At 42.0% G+C, this 26,920-nt stretch overlaps 1 protein-coding gene across 1 annotated transcript in view; it reads right to left on the bottom strand.

Annotated features, from left to right (window-relative positions):
- The window catches only part of ttll5 (tubulin tyrosine ligase-like family, member 5), a gene marked incomplete at its 5' end in the record, with an annotated part of 49,230 nt that overhangs the window by 10,175 nt on the left and 12,135 nt on the right, over positions 1-26,920 (bottom strand). The window contains 17 exons of the mRNA XM_080042652.1: positions 3,069-3,276; positions 10,342-10,481; positions 13,883-14,070; positions 14,897-15,487; positions 15,776-15,924; positions 16,069-16,160; positions 16,254-16,400; positions 16,855-16,972; positions 17,882-18,131; positions 18,432-18,580; positions 19,231-19,293; positions 19,852-19,943; positions 20,059-20,166; positions 21,138-21,179; positions 21,766-21,860; positions 24,614-24,675; positions 25,229-25,310. Of these exons, the coding sequence (XP_079898778.1) occupies positions 3,069-3,276; positions 10,342-10,481; positions 13,883-14,070; positions 14,897-15,487; positions 15,776-15,924; positions 16,069-16,160; positions 16,254-16,400; positions 16,855-16,972; positions 17,882-18,131; positions 18,432-18,580; positions 19,231-19,293; positions 19,852-19,943; positions 20,059-20,166; positions 21,138-21,179; positions 21,766-21,860; positions 24,614-24,675; positions 25,229-25,310 (2,576 nt within the window). The remainder of the gene's footprint in view (positions 1-3,068; positions 3,277-10,341; positions 10,482-13,882; positions 14,071-14,896; positions 15,488-15,775; positions 15,925-16,068; positions 16,161-16,253; positions 16,401-16,854; positions 16,973-17,881; positions 18,132-18,431; positions 18,581-19,230; positions 19,294-19,851; positions 19,944-20,058; positions 20,167-21,137; positions 21,180-21,765; positions 21,861-24,613; positions 24,676-25,228; positions 25,311-26,920) is intronic.

Raw genomic sequence — 26,920 nt, 5'->3', positions numbered from 1 at the left:
TCTCTCACAGAAGTACACACTCATACACATATTGTGCACATGAGCACTCACACTAAATGAAGCACTTCCTTGTGTGCCTTCAGTTGAATCGAAAAATGACCAATACATTTTCCATGCCAGTAAAATGGCCAGAGGCCAGCAAATCAGGCAAGGTGAGTTAAGCGAAATGAAGTACATTATTATCAAAGAGCCAAAGACCCTCTCTCATCTCACTTCAGAAAAGTCAAGGCAATAATTCCTGCACCAATATTTGTGCATTGCTGCAAATAAATATTCAGACAATTGTCTCTGGAGTCAGAAATGGGTGGAATAGTAATACATAAAGTGGCTGCAAGATTGATGTACCCAGCTTCATTAAAGATACGCATTGTTAGGTCAAACTGGCAGAGAGAACCATGTTGATGGAACAAACCGGGAGGGATGGCTGTGATTTTAGGGAGGGCCGTCTGATTTGATGGTGAGAAAACCGTATCCGGATTCAGCCTTCCTATGACCTCAGTTTTGTGAGGGTTTAACAGGATGACTCCTTTGTAAAGTCCACATGCTTGGAATTTGATGGGCCATGTCAACAATAAAAGAAACTTGATCAACTGTGTTTCGACAATGCGACGAAATGCGAGGGGGAATGGAACAGAGGGAAGGCGAGGGATCGCTTTCATAAAGCGCCTTGCGTAAGGCCGCCGGACTGAGCCAAGAGAAATATCACCTCAATTGCATTAATTAGGGCCAAACCAAGACGATGAAAAAAAACAATGACGTGAGAGCAACTGCATTAGTCAGGACACATTGGAAAAAAGCGGGTGCATCCAATCATTCCACCCTGTCAGCTGTCCCATGGCACTCTCCTGTCTCCATTTCCTTGCATCCATAGAAGGACACAAAAGTCTCTGGAAAATGAAGAAATGCACTCTTCCTGTTGCGATCCTCTTTCAAAGCAATCGTACAGAAAGACGAAAGGCCCTTATTTTTCCTTTAAACATTAACGTTATGTTGTGCGAAATGACAGAGACCTCTCTACCTTTCTAATCTCCCTCTAAAAACAGCCAAATCCCATCTGTCACAGCTAGTCAGGCGAGGCTAAGAGGTTTTTTGTCGCTACATTACCATTGCTGAGAAAATCCTATCCCGAAATTATATTTATGTTGCAATGGGAACAAAAATGGAGTTCAAATCTGATATGAACTGTAATAATAAGACTTCTAGCTCATGGACTCTGTACCGTGGCCTCTCTAGTGCCCTCGTGGGCAGCATTCCTTGATTACTCACTTTCCAATATAAGCCTAGCAGAGTCCCTCAGCAAAACATTGTAAACTTGGAGTGAGGAATCATGTTTGGCTCTCCAGGAATGAGCTTCTGTTGAGGAGGATATTCCCACCGAACACCATTTTGTGAAGTGGTTTGGAGAGAGATTCTCTCTCATAGCTTTGTAAATGCTAACACGAAAGCTTTCCCCTTGATGTGGGTGTACTTTGTGCTAGTTTGGCCAGCACTGTGCTTAGGTAAGGGAATATTCTGTACAGACACAAATATGAGGTGGGTTTTCCTGAGTTCTACCTCAGTGGTTCTCATACACATTCAGTATTCTTCCATGCGGCGTTCGTATTCAAGTGAGACATCAAAGAAAAGCAAAATAAGTTGAACAACGCATTTCCCTTGACTCTTTCACTAATTCCTGATTTAAGAACAGCACAAAAGTAGTATCAACCTCAAATCCCTGTTCCTTGATACAGTGAGCAGGGCAGTAGTGAGCAGGGAATCCATTTTTCTCACCAAAGGAGCTGGGTTCAAGGCAGCCCGTGTCTGAGCTATTGTGTACTTGAGGACAAAAGTTGGCCTTTACCAGGGGCGCTCCGGTGGCGTAGTGGATAGAGCGCGTACCATGTCGGCTCCGGCTATCGTTGCAGTGGTCGTGGGTTCGAATCCGACCTGTGGACCTTTACTGCAGGTCATCCCCCTCTCTCTCAGTCTCCCCATTTCAACTCTGTACTGTCTAATAAAGCTTGAAAATGCCAATAATTTAAAAAAAAAGTTGGCCTTTACCAGCTCTGTGGAGATTTTCACATCAATATTTTCTTGCTGTTATGGTTATTGGAAATAACACTCGCTTAGTTTTGGTAAACCATACCTATTATGAAAACTGATAGCTGCTACAGCCAGATATCTTGCTAAGAAAAAAAATAAACCTTTATTCATCAAATTAATCAAAATCAATTAATTGCATTTCATTCTCAAATTTTCTAGGAGTTTGATGGTAACTACTTCAGCAAAACACTGTCCCAACGACACCAGATATCTCCTTCTGCATTGATGCGAAAAGGTGTGTGAGTGTGTAGCCTACCTGCTGTTGCAAAACAACTTTTGGAATCATCCAATACCATAGGGAAATATACTATACTATACATACTTTTTCAGGTTATAAGTTTAACCTATGCCATTACTAAGAATATGTTACAATTATAATACAGATCATTGAAAGTTTGAAACTACATACACAAAAAGTTATTTAAAAAATTAATATACGTATCAATACAGTATATATATATATATATATATATATATATATATATATATTTTTTTTTTATTTTTTTTTTTTTTTTAAATCCAGATGTAAAAAATATGGGGGGGCACAGAACTCTTTATCTCCATCTCCACCTTTTGGAAAATCTGTGTTCAAAAGCACCAGTCAGATTTTCTCCCTGTTATGACGTCATAACGGGAGATGACACACCCCTAACTTAGAACTTCCTCCACCTGTGATAAGCTACCCTCAGATACCCCTGAATCTACAGTCTGCCATTTTGAAGTGGTGGGTGATGCCTATGCCCCCATGTGGGTCTGGCCAATCAGAGCAGCCTGGGGGTTTTGGAAGGCGGGGCTTAAAGATATAGGCACTGAAAAGAAGAATTTCAGACAGAGGCTGATAAAAAGGGGGGGTGGGTAATTAATATTAATTTATTGGGGTGAAAATACACCATAAAACTGTTTCTAGTAGAATTACAATTCTGAACCTAAGTATCATATTTATCTTTAAACAATGGGAAGAAACAAACCAAAAACATTTTATATACCTGGTGCCTGCAATGGCTCTGGTCCGGCAATTGTTGGGACTGAAGTCTTTGCTGTTGCAGTTTCTGGATAGCAAACTGAAGCTGGTAGCTTCCCTGGGTGGGCTGGTACTGCTGCTGGGGGTTGACCCCTGTCACCAAGCTGTAAGCACTCTGCATCTGCCCATCCCAATGACCCTCCTCATCCTTTACTGTTGTTTGGCACCGGTGTCTGGCCGAGCAGGAACACAGAGAAGTCAGTGAAGAGAGGTCTGTGTTTTGACGTTAATACCATCTGTATTTATGTGTCAGCCCAATGTGGTCTTATTTGCACTCTGATAGAAATTGAATATCTATTCAAACTCAGGCTGGAAAACCCTCTATAAAACCCCCTGAAGAAAAAGACATTATTCTTTAAAAGAATCATTCTGGGAATTTGGGGAAATATGCTCCTGTGCGTCTTGCAGAGAGTTAGATGAAAGGATCAATATCACTTTAATGTCTGCCCTTTCAATGCGAAGCTACAGCCAGCTGCTGTCTGGCTTAACTGAGCACAAAGACTGGAAACAGGGGGAAACAGCTAGTATGGCTTTGGAGGTGCTGGTAGGTGGATTTTTGTTACCGTTGCACTGAGCCAGACTAGATGTTTCCCTCTGTTTCCAGTATTTTTTGCTAAACTTAGATAACCGGCAGATGGCTGTACCTTATTATTTTTTCTCTGCAAGTAAGCCAATAGGCGTTTTTCCCCAAAAATTTCAAACTATTCCACCTTTAAAGTTATGCGAAGCTGAGATGTGACAATTCTACTATAGCCCTAAAGCATTCTTTACTATTGAGTCATTGTTATGTTATGGTCACTGAGCATAAAGCATCAATTGAGAGCTAAGAATGATAGTATAGTTATTTCTGTCAAGTGATGCCAAATCAATGAGAATTGTGCTCTCCTTTTCTTAAATCCCTGTAGTGTATCAAGCTACTACTGATTTACTACTGATTGGTAATAATAGCTAATAATTACCTGGAATATTGCAAGATGGCGCAAGCTTCAGTGGCTTAATAGGGAGTCGTAATAGCACAGTATTTGCTACCAACTTTCCCCCGCACCACTGGCAAAAAGTAAAAAAGACAAGACAGCTAACAGCATCCCAGTCGGGGGCTGCTGAGCCCACAGAAGCCTCAAGTCAAAGTGTGCAAATCAGAGTCAAAGTAGAGGGCAAGCCTGTGGCAAATGCAGGCTGAACTAAAAACCTTTCCTCTTTGCCTCAGTGCTCCCCGAGCTTCACGTTCCATTCACATCACAAAGCCACAACCTGGAAAGCAAACCTTTTGACGAGCTCCACGAGTTTGTAACTGGATTATCTGTCATTAGAACTAAGCCTGTTTCAGCCTCTCTCTTTTTTTTCCTTTTGGCCCCTGCTAAAGCAATGAGGTGACCAGCCTCCCCTTCAGACACGCTTAAATTGAGCCTATGTGGAGTCTGGTGCGCTGCTGTATATGTGGCCCCTCAGCCAAAAATAATGCCATAAAGAGCACTATTGGGAGCTGGGAGGAAAAATATGATAGAGGGCTTTAGCTGTAGATACATGTACAGCTGAAGAAATGGGATCCCCGGGGGTCATAATGACAAAAAAGTTCTTGGAAATTCCTCTCATTACATGCAATAACATTTTTCCATTGGTCCAGAGTGAAAGAAAACACTATAGACTCAAGAATCACAATAGCTGCTATATTTTTAGAACCAAGCTATGATAAGCCCTACAATTAGAATTCAATTAATCTTGAACAACAATACACGCCTATGGGATAATAATCTTGTGTCGCTTGAGTGAAAAAAATATTTCTGTCCTGTGTGGCCAAACAAAGACACAAGGGATCTTAAACTCATGTGAACATGCTATCCGCCCATGCATTTCTCAGTTCACATAATGGCATATATATTGCAAAAACAACTGGTGCGACCACAGGGCCAATTCATTTTTTTTTAGCTCCTGGAAACAAAGGCACGTCTGTGAACCCTGCAAGGCCAGAGATCCGACAACGCCAGGAGACAAAACAAGAACTCGCTCTTTGTTTACAGCAGTCGTTTCCTTTAACTTGGCGGCAGTTTGCACCCTGGACCACAGGGACCTTCACTGCTACCATTTTATTAGCATATGGTCTAAAATGAACTATTTTTCTCCAGTCCTGAGCATATGCTTTTAGTGAGTATAATGTCGCAGCAGGACCCAGAGGAGAAGTCTGTTCAGATAGGGCTTGTCAACACGATGTCAGGCAAAAAAAAAATAATGCAACAGATCACCATGAATTTAAAACCTACAAGACTTCTCAGTCCAACACAGTGACCAATGAAATGGGGGAAGCGAGTCGAAAGAGAAGAACAGTTTTTACATCTGAGTTTCTCATCACTGGTGCAGCACATGTGCCGGGCTCCAACTATCTGGGACTTCCCTTCCTGCCGGACTTCTGCTGGTCGGTGTCGGCTTACTCCCCGCTGAGCTCGCCATCCTTTAATATGCTGATATGACTTACTGTAGAACAACACGGCGCTGCAAGTTCAGCACATGTGCCGCATCAATCTAACTCTTTGTGGGAAAATAGACGGCCTCAAATGACATCATACCACAGCATCTCAAAGCCCCCAGCCTGGTCAAAATAAACATGCGGCCGCCTCAAGAGTTTGAGGGTATTTCCAGCCATTGTTTGTTTACCTCGTTTCATTGCAACAACATGACACTCAATGGAAGCGTCCTTTGAACACAAATAAGAACTAATATCTGGAGATTTGTTGTGGTGGCACTCCAGACATAGTTTAGTTAGCGCCGAGGAGAGCAATACGGGAGCATGACACTTAGAGGTCTGTTCCAGGAAACAAATTCACTATGTTATCCAAAAAACTTTGCAGAGTTAAATGTAGAATATCCTGATATCTGGAACATGGACTGATGTTAAATTACCACTTTGGCTTTTTTTAATGTCAAAGGAGCATAGGGGGAATATCTTTATTTGGACCACTGAAAGGCAGAGGTACATGATTTCTTCTATGACTTCCAAGAATTACAAAAGAGATTAGTGAGTTGCATGAAAAAAAATAATGCCTTTTACACCGGCAGTTAAAGGTGCTGTAAGCGGAATGGTTCGTTTAGCTAACTTCCTGTCAGTTACTGCAGTTAGCAGTCCCCTGGCTCGTCCCTACGTCACCGCATTAAAGCACTGTGGTCTTCAAGCAGCAAGTTATCTAGCATCATCTCAGATCCATAAGTGTGATAAAACCATGATAAAAACCATCAAAACAGACATTGGGAAGGATTTTTACCTGCTCCGCCATTGTAGGCACATACACATTCACCCATCTGTTGCTCTGGCGTGCACCGGCAGTGAGACCATGGAGTATATATACTATATATGAGTGAGACGAGTGTCGGTTTGTAGCGTTCTCTCTTCTGATTGGATAGAAATTTCGGGATACTCCAATAAGTTTATTTGCCGATTACATGCAAAGCAGCTGACTGAGAGATCGGCTTTATGAAACGCGCACATTATGTAAGTGATCACTGTATGAATAAAGAGCGATTTTACACTTATATTAACATAAATAAACAGCTTACTTCACCTTTAAGTTTATAAGTTCAAACTTAGCCTAGAAGTTATAGGAGTGTTAAGTAGTAAGTATGGGTTTACACACATTATTATTTAAAACAAGTTGTGCCACACAAACTAGCTCTTTCATAAAGATCGGTTGTTAACTATTTACACAACCTAAATGTAACTGAAACAACTGAAAAAACTTGATTTGCCAATTAGACCTGTTTTTCAATTGAGGAGTAGAAGAGATTGTAATGAATCAACGAAACTGAGATTGAAATGCAGTTTAATAACAGCATAAAGGAATGTTAAGGCAATTTTACACTTAGATTAGATGTATTAACATAAAAAAATTATTAAACTCTACATTTCCATACAGCTAAATTATACCTACATTTACAGAGGACAAGTGGTCAATTAAAATATTGCTTGGCCCCTCAAATGATTTTCCAAATGACTTCCTGTCGTTTACATAGTTAATTGCTTCTGAGTGGATGCCACTTTAGATATGTCCTTGAAACCAATTTAGACATTACTAAATTCTTGACTAGTTACGACATTTATCAAGTTTAATAGTACTTGATTAGTTAATCCCTAGTTTAAAACGTGCAAGTAGTTACTACAAAGTAAATTAGGAAAAAGTGAATAGACAAACTAAGTTATTCTCGGGAACAATTCAGTGCAGATCCATTGGCAGCCTGAGTGCCACACATTTGGTGTGTGTATCTGCTGAAATCCGCTAAATCAATTCCCTGGAATTTCACTGGTTCTTACCTTAAGGGTTCTCCTTCCTATTACCACATCTGGTTCAAATCATTGTGAATAAAAAGAAATCTCCTTTTAAAATAAAAAAAGGGAGACATCAAACCAATTTTGCGGGGACTTTGTCCGTCATCAAAGAAGTTTTACATTTTCACCAGAGATTGTTCTGATTAGTTGGGTTGTTGGTTCAGCAAATGGGCTGTCATAAAATCCTTTTGGAATGGTATGTCCTAACAAAATTCGACCAAGTCAAACAACAATTTTACAAAGTTTCGAATGGATCTAAAAATACCCTTCATAAATTGGGTTGTGGTTTCTCTCAGTTCTGGCCGTGCTGGAGTGAACGTTGCATGGCGGAGATAATAGTTTCCGGTTATTTGTACGTACAGAGAGAAGAAAATGGGGAAGCAATTTTGGTGGCCGCTGGCCGGGGTGCTAAGGCAGCTCGAGACACATTAATGAGTGACTAATACGAGCAGAGAGGACCAACTATGACCTACTGACTTAAAAAACTCAGTCTACATCACAAACTCAAACCACAACTGTAGAAGCAAAATCACACAAAAAAAGATGATTCAACCAAAAATGATATGCTTCTTTGTAAACTTCCAAAAGTATTACAATGACGAGGACAACAAAAGGCTGACTCTCTCCGCTGTGTGAGTGTTTGAAACTGCTCACATCGCAAGTACGCTGAATGGAAATCATCATAAACGGGGTGTAAGAGGACGTGCAGCTGAGTGAGGCAGCGGTCCGCAGAGTGCTGATGCAGCATACCTGCTAGATCCTGGCAGCGGCACTTCAAAGAGCCGTGCTACTCTTTGAAACCCATCATACTTCACCCCTGTGGTTGCTTAAAGAGCCAGTGTGCTTAACAGTTTCAGTATGTTTGGCACAAAGCTCTCGGCCCCAGTGCAGGGGAGTGCGGGGGCTTAGGATTCTGTGTTATAAGAAACAGCGCTGAGGGTGAAATCAACACAATTTATCTTAATATGTTATCAAAGACATTTCAATGCAATTTGAGGTACATGCCAAACCAGGGGGCTGGGAGGACTAAGGTACAAGAGAGCTTTTTGTATAAGAAGGGAGATAAAGGAAGCTATATATATTGTAAGAAGATTTTGTGAAAGCTTTCTGACAAGAGCAACTGTATATTCCTTCTTCGTAGATTTATTGTTAACCTGAAATATGAAAGGCTGAAATGTGAAGCGTTAATCTTCTGATGAATGATGTTCCAAAGCAATACATAATATTGAAGTGGAATGACTAAATTCAGAGAAGAAATGTATGGTCCAGTTAAACAGGAGAGCATAAGGTGACTACTGCTTCCGCAGTATAGTATATAAAAGCTACATAAGGCCTGTAAAATCATAGATTCTATTAAATCTTGGTTTGTGGAAATAAAACTATTTTTTTTTAAGGAAAAGGCCAGACATTCCTGGAACTCTCCGACAGTTCGATACAAAAGGGAGGGCTGGTCTGGAAAAACTGGAGTCCGTGATCAAGGTCAAGTTGTCTGAAACATTGTCACTCACATATTAAGACAAAAAGAAGTGGAGTATGATCGTAGACCCCTTACCCCTCCTTCAAAAGCCAATGAATTATTCTGGCCTGGTACCATAGAGCACCACCTCTGTCTTTCTGTTTTGTACTTTCTCTCTCAGAGCGATGTGAGAGGTGGGTGAGGAATGGGGGTTACAATGGTTTCAGAGACGAGAGCCTAGAGCAGACAGACTATGTGTGTGGGTGTTGACATTGCCCCCCCTTGCCACTGCCTCCAACCCACCAATACAATATTTTATGCTGCCAGCGTGCTTCACTCAGCAGCCAATTCTTACTGTGACTTACCTCCACAAAGCACAATTAGAAATGTGTAAACAAATGCCCATTCCGAGGTATGTATTGACCTAGCCTGTACATTTCCAAAGACTAAAAACTTTCAATCTAAAAATGTATCAGAGACCATTACATGAGCCTTTAGATTCTAGTGAGTGGGACCAAACAGTTAAAACTTGTGTAAGGCTGATTACACAGAAAATCCTAAGTCATACCTGAGACATGAACAGCTTTTTTATAGAATTTTTCAAACACTTCAAGAATGAAAAAAGGCAGCTTCCCTAAAGTTAAACACTCAACTACAGTATCTTAACTCTTAAGGACCAATGACACATTCTAAAATAAATAAATAAAATGAATGTATGTTTGTGTGCACCAGCTCAGTATCTCAAACTCAAGGCTCTCAGAGGAAAGATATGCTCTTTTACCTTGGCAGTGAACCCCATTGAGACTGTAATGCACTATATAGCTGCTGCCTCAGGGGAGGGCGAATAAATAGTGCATGTGAGCACAGGGGTGAAATTTGACCAAAAAGCAGCACTGGAGTACTAACATTAGGGCAGCAGAGGTGTGGTGTGTGCCCAATGCAAAAATTGACTACTATATAACTATTTCCATGTCCAACTTAAATCACATGAATATTCAGAATAAATAATAATAATTCATACTTAACGGTTATTAATTATTCAAATAAGAACAGACAGACTTGAGCGGCAGCCAGCAGACCACACTGGACCAACGTGACTTTAGCAGGTATGTTTGTTTACATGCTGTTCAATGTGCTGCGGCTCATTAGCTATCTTGCCTGCAAACTAACATTAGGAGAGCACTTTTCTTCGCTCTCTGAATCTTTTAAGAGAGCAACACATTGAGGAACTAATATTCAAATGATATCTGTCCCCAGGCATCCCAAAATGTTGCAGTTTACAGTAAAATATATACCATAGGTCAAAGGAAGTGAAGAGAGATGGGGGGGGGGAATGCAAAAAAAATTTAGCATCCACATTCACTAAAAAGTGGAAGAAGTAGAAGAAGAAGAAATGGACAATGGTTGTACGTAGAGATGCACTATTCAAGCTTGTTTTCCTTGCATATGTGACGTGTTTTCTGGACTCACCCAGCGCTGCTACAAGGATCCTTTCCAGAGTGAACAGCTTTCACCGGCCCTTGGGTTGGAGCAGAAGCATGGCGCACTTTAGAGTTCAGTGATAAGCTCTCTTTGCCCAGCATCCTGTTGGCCAGATTCAGGTTGGTCAACTGTGGGCAGAAGGAGAAAAAAAACTTTAACAGATGACTCAGCTCAAACTCAAACGTTAAATCTCTCCATCCAAACATCTCACTACTAGTCACCCCAGTGTCTCTGGCAATGGGAATGTTTGACAAATGATCACTCATATTGTGTTCCTCCCCCACATCGACCACTTCATTCTCTTGTGTCTGGGGGCTATGTGAAATGTACACACAGCACATGGCACAGCCAGTCTCCGCTCAGCACTAAATCCAGGTGGTCCCCTCCCTGTTCTCCATCTCTAGCAGAGTCAGCTATCATGACTCGCCGGCTCAAGTCTGTTTACACCCACATCAGGACTCAGCCACTGCACCTCTGTATTGCTCTGAGCTGCCCTGGGAATTATTTTCAGGGAAATCTAATGGGAGAATTCATTACGCTGCTGTGGCATTTTATTTACTTTATTCCCTCCGCTGCGCTAAATGTCCAATGGGAAAATTGTGAAGCTGCCAAGCCTTGTACGACATGAAAAATGTGTCAGCCTGGTGCTACACAGCTACAGCTCTGAGTAACTTATTAAGGTAGACTGGTAGTATTCATGGATACTGTTTGACTTAAACTGAGTTAATGAAAACACACAAGTGGGTGCTAATATTTCTGGGCTCTTGGACAAAATTTTATTTATCATATATCATGTCAACAGATCAGAATTTGTATATATACCTACTATAAAGTAGTTATTTACCGCGTAAGTAGCCGTTACAGTACTATCCTCCAGTACACACACAAACAAACACAATGCATTATACACCGAGTGTTACAGGGATGTCTTAAAATAATATATTGGGAATACACATACGCACCTACACACATGCTGGGACTCGGAGGATACACCATCATATTTAGGCTTCCCCGGGTTCGCAGGGTTAAGTCCACTCTATATTGAAGGTGGCCATGCCTGGCTTTACTCAATTTCTGTTTCGGTTTTGTATACATGTGGCTTGGCACGAGAGTGAGTAATTACTTAAACTTAAGAGGTCAACTAGTGTAACAGGGTGTTGTTCGTGTTTACAAAGTTCTCCATTTAGTTCCAAAAGTGATTTAATGACTTCAAATCTGTGCCCAGAGAAACACACACACAAAATGTACTCTGATCCTTTAAGTGCAAAACACTGGACTATTTTACCCTGCAAAATAAACTGCTGCCAAGACCAGGATTAACATTTCATAAGAAATACAGCAAACACCTTTCAGATAGACAGAATAATGCACAGTCAAAAAGGTAGCTGTAAAAATCCACATGCTGTGTGGTCTGGTGCCATCACACACACACAAAACTTTGACGTTAAAAAAGCCAGTAAGGCCCTGAGAGAGCCCCTCCTTGGTTTGAGATTGAACAGAGATTGTTTTCCCCACTTGCCCCTATAAATGCTCTGTCTAGCACTATACCCTCCAAATTAAAATCTCACCCTATCATATCCAACCTCTTTAATGTGTGGAAGAAGTTTTCTAAAGCTTTTAATATCAATGTCTATCTTAATTCTGAATCTTGTATTTGGAATAACCCAAAGTTGCGTATTAATAAACATTCTCTTTTATGGAAAGATTGGGTAGAAAAAGGAATTATTACACTAGCAAACCTATATGAGAGGGATAATATAAAGTCATTTGAAATGTTGGCTGGTGAATACAATCTGCCCAGAAATAATTTCTGGAAGTACCTGCAAATGCGTCACTTGTTATTTACTGTAATAGGGAGAGGAATAGAACCTCAACAGTCAAACCTTCTTTCTCAGACTACGAAAATAATGGGTTTGGGGCATGAGGCTTCCATATTCTATGCAATGTTATTCCAACAGACTGTTACCATATCTTATGCAACAATGTTAACTTGGTCGGCAGATTTGAACATTGATGTCACACATAAAGAGTGGGATCGTATTTGTGAAAACATCAAGAGGGTGTCAAGAGACATTAAAATTAGATTAATCCAGTTTAAGATTCTGAACCGCTTTTATTGGACTCCAAGCCGACTGTTCAGGCTGAAGCTGCGGGATAATGCAGACTGCTGGAAGTGCTGCAGCTCAGAAGGGACTCTTCTTCATCTGCTCTGGGAATGTCCCATGATTCAGAGCTACTGGCAAAAGATTCACGATCGCATTGAAAACATTACTCGGACTACCTTGGAGTTCTGCCCTAGGCTGTATGTTTTAAATGATCCACAAATAACATCCAACTGTGGGGCAGCGGACTTTATTCAGACCAGTATAATGGTTGGAAAACAAATTATAATGAGAAACTGGAAGAACCCAGGTGAGCCCTCTTTCCAGGAGTGGAGCACGGAGTTGGCAAAAGTGGCATCCTACGAAAAAATCTCGTTCAACATCAATAACAGGACTGAAAAATATGTGGCGAAATGGGGAAAGTACGTGCAATATATTGCTACCAGATGAGAGAGTGTTGCTTAGTGTAAATCTGTACAACTGATCCATGTGTGTTTTTCTATTATATATACATATTTTTTTTCTCTTTTTTTTTATTTTTTTTACCTTTTTTTTAACTATTTCTACCTGATTTCTATTACCCCTTTTGGCATAATCTTTATTTTCTTTTTCAAAAATGTAACATCACTAAGGGATAAATGATAAGACGTCAATTGTTGTGTTGACTATAATTCTGATTACATTGTTACAGTGATGTATAAAAACTCAATAAAATACTAATTACAAAAAAAAAAAAAAAAGCCAGTAAGGCAGCAGAGGAGGAGGAGGGAGGAAAAGTTGAGGGGCTCCTGATGCAGAATGACAAACCTTTGGGGAATAGAGGAGAAGGTGGTGATGGAGCCAACAGTGCTGCCGCTCCCCTGCTCAGTGCCAATTTGCCACATTCCTCTATTTATAAGCATCAATTACCACAAAAGAGTGGGTGCTTGTTAAATATCAACAGAAATCACTCCCCCATGGTGCATCTGATAATGAGACCTCACACAGAGCTGAGGCTTGATGCGGCTCACCACTGTTTAGGCTCGGGCCAGCTTCAAAACCTCCAGTGTTCCAGTTTCCCCCCCCCCCCATCCCCAGCCCAACAGACAGCGGGCGAGAAGCGAGGAGGGCTGACTGAGGGAAGGTGTACGGTGCAAGGCAGCGCAGTCAGACCCTGCCGGCTCCAACAGGTCTGCTGGAGGAATGAGCAGCAGCTAAGATGCCGCCAATCAGCATGGGGTCAGAGCCAGGTTTACACATCAACAAAGAGAAATGTCAGAGACCTCACAGCGAGAGACTACACTGCACAGTGGGCCAGATTCTTCTTCTTCCTTACATGAAACATCGCAGAGATCAGTTTACAATTGCCTAATAACTCAACGTTAGCCTCTCAATTCGAGGCCTGTGGTAGTAGCTGTTGGCTCCGCTTGAGAACATAACAAACTCACGTGTTGTGTCAGCAGGTTGATGTGACTGGAGCTGGCGTAGCGGCGAGCGACCTGCTTGTCGGCCAGCTTTTGCAGGGCTGAGATGAAGGCCTGCTGGTTGGACTGGGCTTGGGCAGAGAGGGTGTTTAACTCCTTGAATGTCCCCGCCGAGTTTGACTTCAGCTTACCGGAGCTGCTCCTCCTGATCACTGACACAAACAGAATAACATAGGACAAACGTGAGAATACGCTGAAGAAGACTCTGTGTGTACAATCAGTCTGTGGGGTGGATTAGTGGAATGTGTTAGGTGATGGGTTGAAGAAAAGCACAAACATAAATCAATTGAAAAATCTACACTAAAATGATATTTTTGAGAGTTATATGGACAAAGAAGAGCCGTGTAAAAGGGTTGATTGTTATTTAGTTTTATCACGTGACCGAATGGATATTTTGGTTCTAAACAATTCAGGATAGCTATTTATATAATTATTTATTATTACTTAAAGGTGGAGTCAGCGATTCCGGAGAGTGCTTGTTGTCAATATCAATAATATTATCTCCTCACTACCTGCAATCTCTTTGTACTGTGTTTGCGCAGAAAAAAAATCTAGTGTTAGTACACAGCCTAGGATCTGTAAACTGACATATAAGCTAAGGGTATGTAAACAATGAGGCCCAACTTAGCCAGCAACATTCCTGTTTACAGCTCTTAGGATATTAATACGTACATGTCATGGGGAGATATTCACAGATATAGAAAAAAGTGAGTTTCAAAACAAGCATTCTCCAGAATGGTGGACTCCACCTTTAATATATTTATATTGAAATTGGGGAATTAAAAGTTTAATGATATATTTGTGGCTAGAGGAGAAGTGGAAAGGGTGTGGGCTAAGTCTTTCCTTCCACATAATCCTTTTCACTGTTACTCTTGTTTTAATTTTTTCTTTTATTTCTCTTAAATGTTTATGTTCCAAATTAATAAATTCATTCAACTTGATGAACAACAGCATTCAGCAACATTGAGTTGTACTTACCTTGGCCGGCCGAGGTGGGTCGAGAGAGCTTCTGGCTGTAGATGTGTGTGGCGCTCTGGATGGAAGAGGCCGCTCCGGAGCTGGCCGTCGATGAGGCACCGGTAAATGAGTGAATCCTCCTGAGCACCTGGGTGGCTTGCCCAGTAGAGGCTGTATTAGAGCCAGTGGAAACAGCTGTCCACGTTGCTCTATGGGGCTGTGCAATGGCGACGGGAGGAGTGTACGCTGGAGGCTGGGAAAGGGCCTCGGGGTGGCAGAGCTGAGACTTTGCCAGGGACTGTGCGTAGGACGGGGGCTGAGCAGGCGCTGGCGGCGGAGGACAGTGGAGAGGTAAGGACGTCTGGGAGGCGTGCTGCTGCTGCTGCAGATGAGCGTGTGAGCTAAAGTCTAGAGTCACAGGAAAGCTGGAGCGGTGCTGGGAGGCCTGGACCTCCGGCTGGGCTTTAACAGCCCTGACTGCCGCCTGTTGTTCAGGCAAAGTGCGGACGGAAGGCCGGCTCTCCGCGGCCTTGATGTCTGGGTCACTGCTGACTTTCCCCGTGGAGAGCGAGGACTCTGAAGCGCTGGACTCCTCTTTGGCCACAGGCAGAGCTGTTCAAAAAGGGAGAGAGAAGAAGAAGCCAGGGCTCCTTTATCACCAGTTAACCATTCCCCGGCTCTGACACACATTTGTTTTCCCCCGAGCGAGCGCTAATCGTTTGAAGCTGACCTCTCCTTCACCCCCGGATGACTCAATCTTTTTTCCCTTCACTCGTTTTGGGCTTACAAATCTAAACAAGTCCTGTTTACTGTGCTTGAATGATAAAATATTAAACATAAACCAGACCGGTGGTAACAAAAAAATACAAGGGGGAAAAAAACATGGGAGGAGGAACTCACTTTTGGAAGGCTGACAGCCGCCTGAATCTCCCGAGGCATTTACTTCATGGACGTCTTTCTTAACACTCCTGGCTTTTGTTCCCAGGAAGATGGTGGCTGATTTATTTTTCTGTGTGTAGAATGTCAGTACTTCCTCCAGATCGTTTTCACTGTTGAAGGGAGAGAAAAAAAAAGGACATCAGATAAATGTGTATAGCAGATTGAGATCACTCTCCAGTCCAGTAGCATATATAACTGGAAGAGTGAAGAGCCAAGCACTGAACAATGGTAGGCGGGCTTGCCAATTGACTAACCTTGCCGCGGTGATGTACTCCTGAAACACACTGGGGTTGACACAATGCTCCTCTTTGCTGTTCTCCTGCTTTTTCACCATATGTTCCGTTTCCTGAGAAGATAGAGTAAGAATAGGTTTACTCAATATGCATCTTTCCCGTCCCATGTTTGCATCATCTCTTTAGAATAGTGTTTCTGTTGGTACCTTGTTGTAAGAGTGGATAAACTCTCCTAGTTGGTGGGACAGGATGCGTCTGCGGTCGTGGAGCGGAAGCTGGCGACTGGGCAAGGCCACCTTTATGTCTTGCTGGAGGTTACTGGCTGCTCGTCTCAGAAAGCGAATCACCAGCTCCTGTTCAGATGAAAAACACTCATGAGAAAATCTTTGTTATCATCGCTGCCCCTGAATCACTGATTCCTCCTATGGGAGCTGCCTGTGGGTTCTCCTCTCAGCCATTCAAAACATTCAGACCTTTGAATTTAATGGCCCAAAGATCGACTTCCATTAGTTCACATTTGCTTTTCCCCCAAAAGGTTTGAGGTCACCGGTGATGATCATGATGATGTATGCCATTGCAATGCAGACTTTTCCAATCAGGCAACATTTTTACAGAAACCACGTTTTTCCTTGTGGCCAGACATGCCTCGTACACATTTCAGCTACAGACAGGGGGACATATGAGTAACAGAATGATAATAAGGGGAAATCTGGCATATATTTATACATGCAGGGGAAATAATTGCCCCAGGGTAATCCAATTTCTATTTATTAGGAAAAGGAGATTAAAAAACGGTTATCATTGTACCACTTGGTCGTTGTCCTTGTCTGGCCAAGCTGGGATGGTGTTGGCCCTGCTCTCCTCCAACAGTCTTTGCTGGACTCGTAGCAGGTATGAGGAAAAGGCCATCCGGGCCTGCACTTTACTGGAAAGAGAAGAACGTCATTAAGAGCTTCATAAGTTACGCAATGGGAAAGAGAGGATACAACAACAGATAATTAATAGTATCTTCTGGTGGTTTCGCTCGAAACCGGCAGAAGAAAAAGAAAACATTTAGTTGCATTGGAATCTGTGATACATCTGTCACAACGGAAATAACAAGCAGTTTGAATTCCATGTGCTGACATTTCATCCAGGAGAGCAAGGAAAAACAAAAACAGGTATGTATCACTTTCAGCCAAAAGGTTGTTGAAACACAGCGTTACTTGTCCCGCACCGCCATCAAAATGATAAACTGTCTTTGCGGCCCAGGTGAACGTGGAAAGAGTCAGAGCATTGTAGTCCAAAGAAAATGTTTTGGAAAAAGCTGTCAAACACAAACAATGGTAAGGTGTACTATAATTTCCCTGCTTGGATCACAGTCCTGGCAAGCACTGAGGAATTTCTACAAACTCAGACTTGTTATTGTAATTCCTCCTCAAATTATAATTTCAGGCACACTTTTAAATCAGACCGCAGTCTTTGTTGCACTTAGGTATAGAAGTATTTACAGTGTTGTATGTGTTTGACAGTATAAAGTAAAGTGTAATAATAGAATAGAATTTACTATTTTATATTTTTAAATTACATTTACATTTATCGACCCAAGCAACAAGTTTCAGCAAAGAGAACTACCTGTGTTTTGACTGATTTAGGTACACAAGAGTTGTGCTCAAAAACTGATCAAAAAATAACCTGTGTGAAGAAGGCTTCAAATTCTTCTCATTGTCTTTGGAAGGTGCATGAGTGCACTTCATAATTCTACTTATTAAATAGGGAGGGAGGAGAAAGTGTGGGAGAAGGAAATACAGTAAGGAAGAAAAATTGAGAGCAGCAGCCCAGAATCCAGACTGACCTGAGGTCCCAGCCCTGCTGAAGGATGTTGAGCAGGTTGACTTCAGGCCTGGCGTCGCGCGTGACTGCCTCTGAACTGGACACAGCCTCACCGTGGCAGCGCTCCAGTGGTGTTGCAGCCACTTGTTTTCTTTGCCTTGCCACTAAAGCCTTGTGTGAGAGCATTTTCACCTCCTCTCCCTCCTCCCCAGCGCACTCCTCCTCTCCCTCAGCACTACAGCTTGCAGTCGGGGAGGCCTTGGATTCCGTCCCTAAAGTATACACAGCATTGTCAGGGAAGACAAATGTCAGTTGCATCACTGGCATCTTTGTATCCTTGGATGAAACACACACGGACACTCAAAATAGGGTTTTTATTGTTGCTGCAATGAAATGAACTCATTCCGAGTCATATCTTGGCCAACCCTACCGTGACACAGGGGAGTTATTTATTGGATTCAAAAGTGCATTAGTGTGTGACGTTGTCCCATTTAGCTGCACTCTACTCGGTTTTAGAAGAAAAGAAAAAAAGGCAGTTCCTGGATTGAGGCAGAACACATCATCAGGCCTACCAGATTTCTTCTTCCCCGCAGCAGAGCGATGTGTCAGGTGGCGCTGTCTCCTCTTACGCGCCTCCAGAGACAGCAGCTTCCTCTCGTACTGCACAACGTGACAGCCGTGGATGCCGTCCACCTGCAGCTGCACATTCCCCTTCACATTCCTGATAGACAGAACAAGGCAGGTCAACTAAATGGTAATAACAACAACTATTAGTGATTTATATGTGTTATCGTCGACAATTACAAGGCAGAGGAACAGTTTGGACTTTAACTGAAGCCGGTTCTGAGGAAAAGATTAGTGCGGTTGAGAAAGCTTGTCCAGAAGTTGATGCGAGAGACAGTGATGGTCCAGAGGAGAGGGGATAAACAGTAAATAATAAACTGAGGTCTTGCAGCAACGACCGTCTCCCTAATCTGGCTACCTAACTGATATGGAAAAAACTCATGGATGGGCTTAGTTGGGGGGCCAAATCTCCAGACTTTATTGTGCAATAGCCGAAGCCGTGGATTAAACTTGAAACCCAAAACCGATTAGGATAACATAAATGCATGTTGTGTTACAATAACAAAAATGTGGTTCAATAAAAAGGCACAGTTCATCTAAAACCCTCCTTCCCCTCCCGCTCCCCTAATCGACGCCATAATGCCACGTAGACATCGGGCGTGCGCTGGAAAAGTTGACCGCGAACCATCTTTTTCAGCCGTTTCTCTCACCTACCCAAATCGAAAGTTACAATCCAACCGTTTCCACAAACTGATGGTGGGATTCATTCCCTCCCCCCCCAATCCCAACCACAATGGAAACGCTTACCTTCCATGGAAAAGTCTGTTTGCCAACATGTAGTTCAATGATGTCTTGGACTCCAGATATCCACTGAGAGAAGAAGATAATAAGCAAATTACAAGAATCATAGAGGCAGGATTTTCTAAAATGGCAAAAGTGTTCTAACGAGACTTCTGTGATACAGCTACTCTTTAAGCAGCCGCTATTAAATGCACCAATAATTTCCCAGGCTGCTCAATAATACGCTTTTAAAAATTCCACAAAATCCCTGCTGCTGGGACGTGTATCTAATCATGCGACAAATCTTCACATAGGAATATGATTTGCTGGCACAAAAGTGGATTTCCTCTCTAACAGGAGCTTTGATGCCATTTTGACATAAAGTCACAGTGGAACACAAGCCTTTTCTTGGAACATAATACACAGAGTACAACATATAAAAACTCTGTAGATACACCTTAGACTGGTGGTTGAATTAGTGAGAGTCAAGATGAGTCTTGTGGTCTGTGTTAAGGCACTGATTGCATCAATTTAGCCTAAACGCTCCACTCATTCTGAAGACAGTATTGGTAGTAATGAGTAACATTACAGATAAACACCCCTTGGAGATTACAAGTGATCTCTCTGTTCCTTCTTGGCTCAGCTCACCCATAGAGCTCCCATGTGTCTGCAGTGGGGAAGATCCTTACGAAGCCTCCACGTCTCTCATACTCTTCCTTTATCCTCCTTAGCACCTTGATCTAAATAAGGGCAAGAAAACAGAAGAGTTCATGTACTTGCAATTTACCATTATTTTTTTTTATTCAACAAAATCGCACACATCATAATTAAAACTACGGCTGTTAAGGCCTTTACCTCCTCAGCAGTCAGGTTCAGAGTGCTGTCTCCTTGGCCTGGCTTAGGTCCTAGCTTGTCTTTCGACCCGTCTGTTTCGGCGTTACTGGCTGACGAGGGCCTCTGCCGCTTCAGAGGAGAAGAGTTAAGACTCTATCAAACTAAAATCCAACCATGTACCATCATTCCTCTTTCCAAAATGCCAGTGTTAAAAAAATAACTGATTGCTTTAAAATTGCTATTGATTTTAGTATGAACGAGCGTTGTAAGAATAGTTGCAATTCTTCATCTGTCATCTGTTACTGACAAACAAGCAACAGATCTGAAACACATCTCTAGTTTATAAATGGAAAATGTGTGAAAACCAAACCTTGTGTTTCGAAAAAAAAATACTCAAAAAAAATGTCTTCTCCCTGTCATATAAATGAAGTATTTTTGTTATGCATTGGCATTCTTTGGCTGCCTCCCCGCTGCATGCACTACCAGGCTGTGATTGACGACTTTGGCCTTCAGGTTAAAACCTGGGCCAAACCAGAGGGGGAACAACCCCACCGGATCACATACAGAATTTGTCATCTAAATAGCTGTGGGATTACATTTAATTTGTCTGAAGCGGCTGGTGGGGGGATACAAAGGCGGCCAAAAAGTGACAAGGCCTAATCCTTCAGAAAAAAGACTCAACTGTTGCCCTGATCAGAGTAAAAAAGGGAGGGGATGAGCTCTCTGAAGGCCCCTCGAGTTCTTCAACAGCCCTTGTGACAGCCCTGGTTTAGGGCTTGTTTTAAGGTACGTCTGGATAAAACTTGAGACTCCGTAAAACAAAGTTTCTGAGTTTTGAGACAAGTGGTGCATTGCGGTTTTTTTAAAAGGACTTGCCTACTAAGGCCACTTCTGCTAATGTAATGAGAATTCTATTAAACAATGCATTAGCGATCGATGCGAGCAATTTGTCTGTCACTATGACAAATAGCAAAGGCACGTAATCAAATGAACAAAAAGCAGCAAGCAATTTCTTACCGGTAATGAAACAGGCATCATGGAATGGCAGAAAGGGACAAGGCAAAAGAAGATTAATACGTCTGACTCTCAAGAAAACTCACCACTCGGCTGTGTGCAGCGGCTGCCGGTGCCGACATAGGTTTCTAAGAGGCAATGGGTAAAGAAAGACAGTAAGTTTTGGGTGAGCATCAGGATTAGAGTTTAACCTTTATGTAGCTTTGAGCATTCTACGTCAACATGCACCAATGAAACATTGTTAATTTATGTCTAAACAGGCCTTTTTACACAATATAAGGTGGAGCAGAAATCTGTCTGATTTAGTAATCCCCCTCCAGCAGATCCTGCGCCAAATCTGGGTGCAGTAGTCGAGCGGTGGGAGCCAAGTGCATTAGCTGCTGTGGCATAGGCAACAAGGCCCAGAGAGAGCATTAGTCACTCGATTAGAAATGATAAAACAATAAGCTACAGAGTGTAGCACTTACAAACTGATGTCACTCAAACAGTGTAATTACATTAGCAGTTGTTTTACATTACAGTGAATTTTCCATGAGGGTATATAGGAAGAGCTCAGTGGCAGTTGCAGGAATGTACTGTAAGCAACAAGGAGATGAGGACAAGAATGGGACTGTTTCACAAGGAGGGGTGAATGAGTGCAACACTTGGCTCTTCGCTGTGTGTGTGTGTGTGTGTGTGTGTGTGTGTGTGTGTGTGTGTGTGTGCATCCAGTACCTGTGTTTTTTGGGCTGCTGGGTGCTTTAGGCTGGGGTCCAGGGTGACTCGATCAGAGCGCGGCTGTCTCGATAGGGGGTCCTGACACACAAAGCCTGCGGGGACGCAGAAGTGCAATAAAGGGGGTATATCGATGACATCAGGTCTTAAACATGCTACCCGTTCCCATGACCTTCGTACATTGCATCAGATGTTGCAAGAAACCAAAGGAGTGCGAGGGACACGGGGGCTATAAAATGACATGTTAATCAAATAGGAAAGTCAAGCTATTTCAAAGACTTTCTATTTGCTTTCTTAACTTTTTAGTCGGAAACGGAAGACATGTTTTGACATAGTGACACGCCGCTGCCCAACAGAACCACAGCTGCTTGATGTGAACCACTGACCTTAGAGAAGAATGGTTATATTGTAACAGCTCAACGTTTTAGGAAGTAGGATAATTCGCTTTCCTGCAAAGAGTTAGATGATAAGATTGATACCACTGTGTATGTCTATCCGTCTGATTAATATAGAGCTACAGCCCCCATCTGGTTAGTTTAACTTAGCAACAAAGGGTAATAAAAGGCTCACATGTAATATCTTGTTTGTTTGGTCTGTATAATAAATGGAAAACTGTCAGTTGGATGTTTTCTGTGTCGGACAAGTGATTGCTCATATCCATCATAAAATGGTGAATTTACATTTTTAAGGTACCGTAGATAAAAGGTGTCATGTGCCTTAGACCTGTGGGTTGGTGTATTTTGTTACCTTAAGAGAAAGCCATGCTAGCTGTTTCCCCTGTTTCCAGTCTTTATGCTTAACTAAGCTAACCGGCTCATCCTTGTCATCTAACTCTCCGGCATAAAGCAAATGCACTTTTTTTTCTTCCAAAATGTCAAACTATTACTTTAACTTTTAAGTCAGGGATAGACTATATCTGTTCTTTTAGTTACACTACTTTGGATTGACACAGCTCCACGCATTTACATTTAAGTGAATCAGTGTGGTAGTTGATAAGGGTGAGAGAAAAATTATTTTAATTCACATTTCTTCCAGCTAAGATGTTCCCCACCCAGACAATAAGCCTATAATCTATGTTCCTCTTTATATTTATTTCCATACTCCCTCAGAGCTAATTGGCAGTAAAAGTGAAAGGTTAAAGAAATGTGTTTATGTTGTGTCTTGCAGTCACATTAAAAAATCGAATTAAGGCTATTGACAGCTTGGAGCTTGAGGCTATTTGTACTACCTCATCCAATATGTCAGGTAAGAATCAGGCCTCTGCCATGCTCTTGCCTAAACACAGCAATTATTATAAACACGGGCGACACGGAGCTGACAGCTACACACAGGCGGAAAATGAATGCTAATGGAATGCTGTCATTATTTACAGGTCTGGGATGCGGCCCAAATGTTATCAGCCAACAGCGACTAAGTTTGTTTGGTACACAATAGATGTGCTATGTTATACATGCCACTGCTCATTTTCCCCAGGCCCACACTAACGCCTCCGTCCAAAGATAACTGGCAATTTATAATTCTACTCTTTCATTTAATGAGCCGGAGGGGAGCGTTTCAAGCCACAGCATGGCCCAGGCTGAGTCACACTTGCCTATGTGCACTCGCACACAATAGCCGTTCTTTAATATCATTAGGCTAGGGCCACAGAGAGACGTAAGGGTTCATATGGACGCCTGCTTATCAGTGGGCTACATGCATCCTGTGAATGGTCATATGGACAATTCAGAGTATTAAGTGAAGATAAGGTTTGGATCAAGACAAGCCCTCAGTATGTGGGAGTGGTCAGAGATGACTGTGAGATTGTCCATAAATGATCACAAAATATTCTAATTTCTTCCTCTGTATGAGAATTCAATAATTAAGCACGTAGCATAGGAGACATAGCACAGACAGACACATCCCATTCACAAACGCTGTTGTATAAACAGTGTTTATCTCTGCCTTAGGCATTTTTCATGTCTTCATGCAAAAGATTGCTTTAGTTTGACGTGTTGGATCCAGTTTCTCAAGAGAGCTTAATGACTACACAACAACTAAGGCCTCGGTTGACAATTTTGTCCGCGAGTCATTCGCTGTTAATTAATAAAGGCTGCGGTTTTATTCTCTCAACACTGGAACTCCCATCATGAAGCCATACAGCTATTTTCTGCAGTTTGCACAAACTCATCGAGTGGAATGTAGGAAAACATTAGGCATTAAACAATAGACGACTGTCTCCGCCTGCTCGAAACATGATGGTTACAAGAAAAGGCCGATGAGCGTCTACGCCTTCGAGTGAGACCAATGAAGGAAATACAGCATAATTACAGCACTTCTCCAAAATGAACATCTGTATCCCGAGTATTTAATTTAGCAATAAATTATTTCTGAATTGTAGATGAAACAAAGTATTAAAAAATAAATTGTACCCATAATTTATTACTGTTTGTCTGTCACTTATTACTGTTTATTTTCACCGTTATGCACCAGAACACCAAAGCAAATTCCTTGGATGTGAAAACCTACTTGGCAATAAACCGTTTTCTGATTCTGACTCTTAAACTCTGAATATGACTGAACCTAGTTTACAAAAAAATTATTGACTCATTGATTGACTGTTAAAATCGAAATGTTCCACCTCAATTCTGCATTTTGAATTTTTGCTGATATTAAGGTTTGTCTTTCTTTAGTGAATCATGTGTGGCTATGTATGTACTTTGTTTCACCAGCACATCTTTTAAAAGTGTAATGGTTTTAAACGTGAAGCTATAAGCTGTGAATTCATACAAACTGAATGTGTATGAGGCGCAATCACTGTAGTGCAAAACTTTGGAAGTTGTATTTAGTCATTGTTTCAGCATGTACTCACCCACAAGCGACAACATGTCTGCAATCATGCTGGCCTTTATCTTCAGATCCAAGGGTGCATCACTGTAAATATTTTTTTCATTTTATTAAAGGACAAATCACACACAACACATAAACATGCACAGGGGAGGGCAGCAGAATGGATCAACTGGCAGAAGAGGATAAATATTTGTGGCCTGACCTACCTAAACTGCGAACACATTTGCAGGAAAAAACAACATTTTCGAAAGTGCTACATCTCTAGCCTGAGGGTATGTTTTCACAAACTAACTGTGAATGCCATTTCCTTCATTGTAGCATTTTGTTAACCCTTTTTCTTTTGGCATTTTTTATGCTTTATTGATAGTGTAGAGACAGAGTTGAAATGGGGCAGAGAGGGGAGTGACATGCAGAGAATGACCACGGGCTGGAATCGAACCCGGGTCCGCTGCTGGCCGAGGCCCATGGGGGGGGACGCCCTACCAACTGAGCTAAGGGCGCCCCCGTTGACCCTTTTTCTTGTTTCAAATTCAATGGACCCCTCTTGTTTGAGTTGCTACTATAGAAAGAGTCACTGCAAGAGATTCCCCTGAAACAATAAAATAAAGAATCATATGACTGAGACGGAGTCACTCACCAGGCCAAGGAGGGAGAGAGGTTCACCTCTAACAGCCAGGGTTTGAGGTTGGAGTCAATGAGCACATCAAAACCATACAGCTCTATGGAGGAAAACACAAAACCAATAAAAAATTGCAATGGGAAATAGCAAAGAGAAGCAGAATTAGAGACCTCTTAAGATCTGTTCACCAAAAAGAAAGGATGAAGGGCATCAAAGTCATAAGAGTTTTATCATAGCGCTGTTATGTGGCATTTTGGTAACATGGCCTACGCCTTTCTGCTACTGATTACACGCATGTTATATACCCAATCACTCAGGGGAGAAACATTCACCATAGCCTGCTACTGAGGGGTTGGCTCAATTACATTAACTAAGTACATGCACATTTCAGCTGTCATAGAGCTGCTTACGTAAGACGCTAGATCAAAAACCCACTGTGGCTGTGAATATTTTCAAACGTATAGTCAATCATTTTCTCATGACAGGGAAGGTTAAGCAGTCTTCATATTGTCACTTCATATTAACAAGAAATACGGGGCTCTTATTGGTACCAGAAAATGTTTCACCCCCCCCCTCCCATCAGTATCTTGTCCAACTGGGGCAATACAATATGAATACCAGAAGTACAAAGCTGGTAATGTGACGGTGTGTCCCCAGTGAGGCAGAAACCTGGGGAAAATTAAATAGGCCTTAAGCTATATAGTGTATATATTTCACTCCAGTTATAGCTCAGCACTGAGGGGGCATGCTAAAAGCCTTTTTACAAAGTGGTCAGACAGTTCCCGTGTAAAAACCCATCCATCCATCCATCCATTCTATCCCAATTCTCCTCCTGGTTTCACTGAATGAAACATGGCTATTGCGCTGCTCTGGGGAGTGTCACCCTGTAAGCCAACGACCCGCCGGCCCCAGCAGCAGCGTGCAAGGCAAACCACAGTATTTAATAGGGATAGAGCAAAGCCAGAGAGCCCGAGGACAAACCCTTCTCTAATGACACTTCAAAGGAAAAGACTGTGTTGAAAACAGGCCGGGGGTTCAACGCTTGCATAGCCAGTACTGTTTGTTCAGACATCTCAGGTCAGTGCCAGTGTTATGCACACAAACGCCAGCGTGACAGCGAGCAATGCCTTGATATTGTACTTGGTAGGCAATTCTTGTCAAACAGGGGTGAGTAGCATTAATTAGGTGGTCTGTTACTTATTATAGCTATGTAAAACAAATATCCACCGTTTATTTGATGTATTTGCATTGAATATTTTGTATGTATTGTTGTTTTTCCTTTGAATTTTTTTGTACTCGACATCATTGTAAATGAGGGTCACCCCTCAATTGGTCTCTCGAGGATAAATAAAAGTTAAATGAAATATCCACTTAGAGAGTCCCAGACAATGATCTGTTAGATGAAAAATTTGCTCAATTAAAAAAATATAATTATGATAATATGCTACCCAAAGTCCCAGGTTAATCAGAGAGGAACTGATTTGACACAAAATAAGATCAGTTTACTCATGATGAAGCGTACTACTCTTTGGACTTGGCGACTACAAATCCATAACAGATAGCCTGTGTTACGAAATGGGGGCATGGAATTTGAAAGACATGGGTATTTACAGACGCTATCGAGTTGCATTATTAAGAAATGTAGGATCCAGGGTTTTTCCAGACTGCTTTCGTTCTAAGCGTTTCTTTATCCGTCACTTGCGAGGTTGC

Source organism: Ammodytes marinus (assembly GCF_949987685.1).
Source record: "Ammodytes marinus genome assembly, chromosome: 15".
Lineage (NCBI taxonomy): Eukaryota > Metazoa > Chordata > Actinopteri > Uranoscopiformes > Ammodytidae > Ammodytes > Ammodytes marinus.
This window is presented reverse-complemented; position numbering and strand designations above follow the sequence as displayed.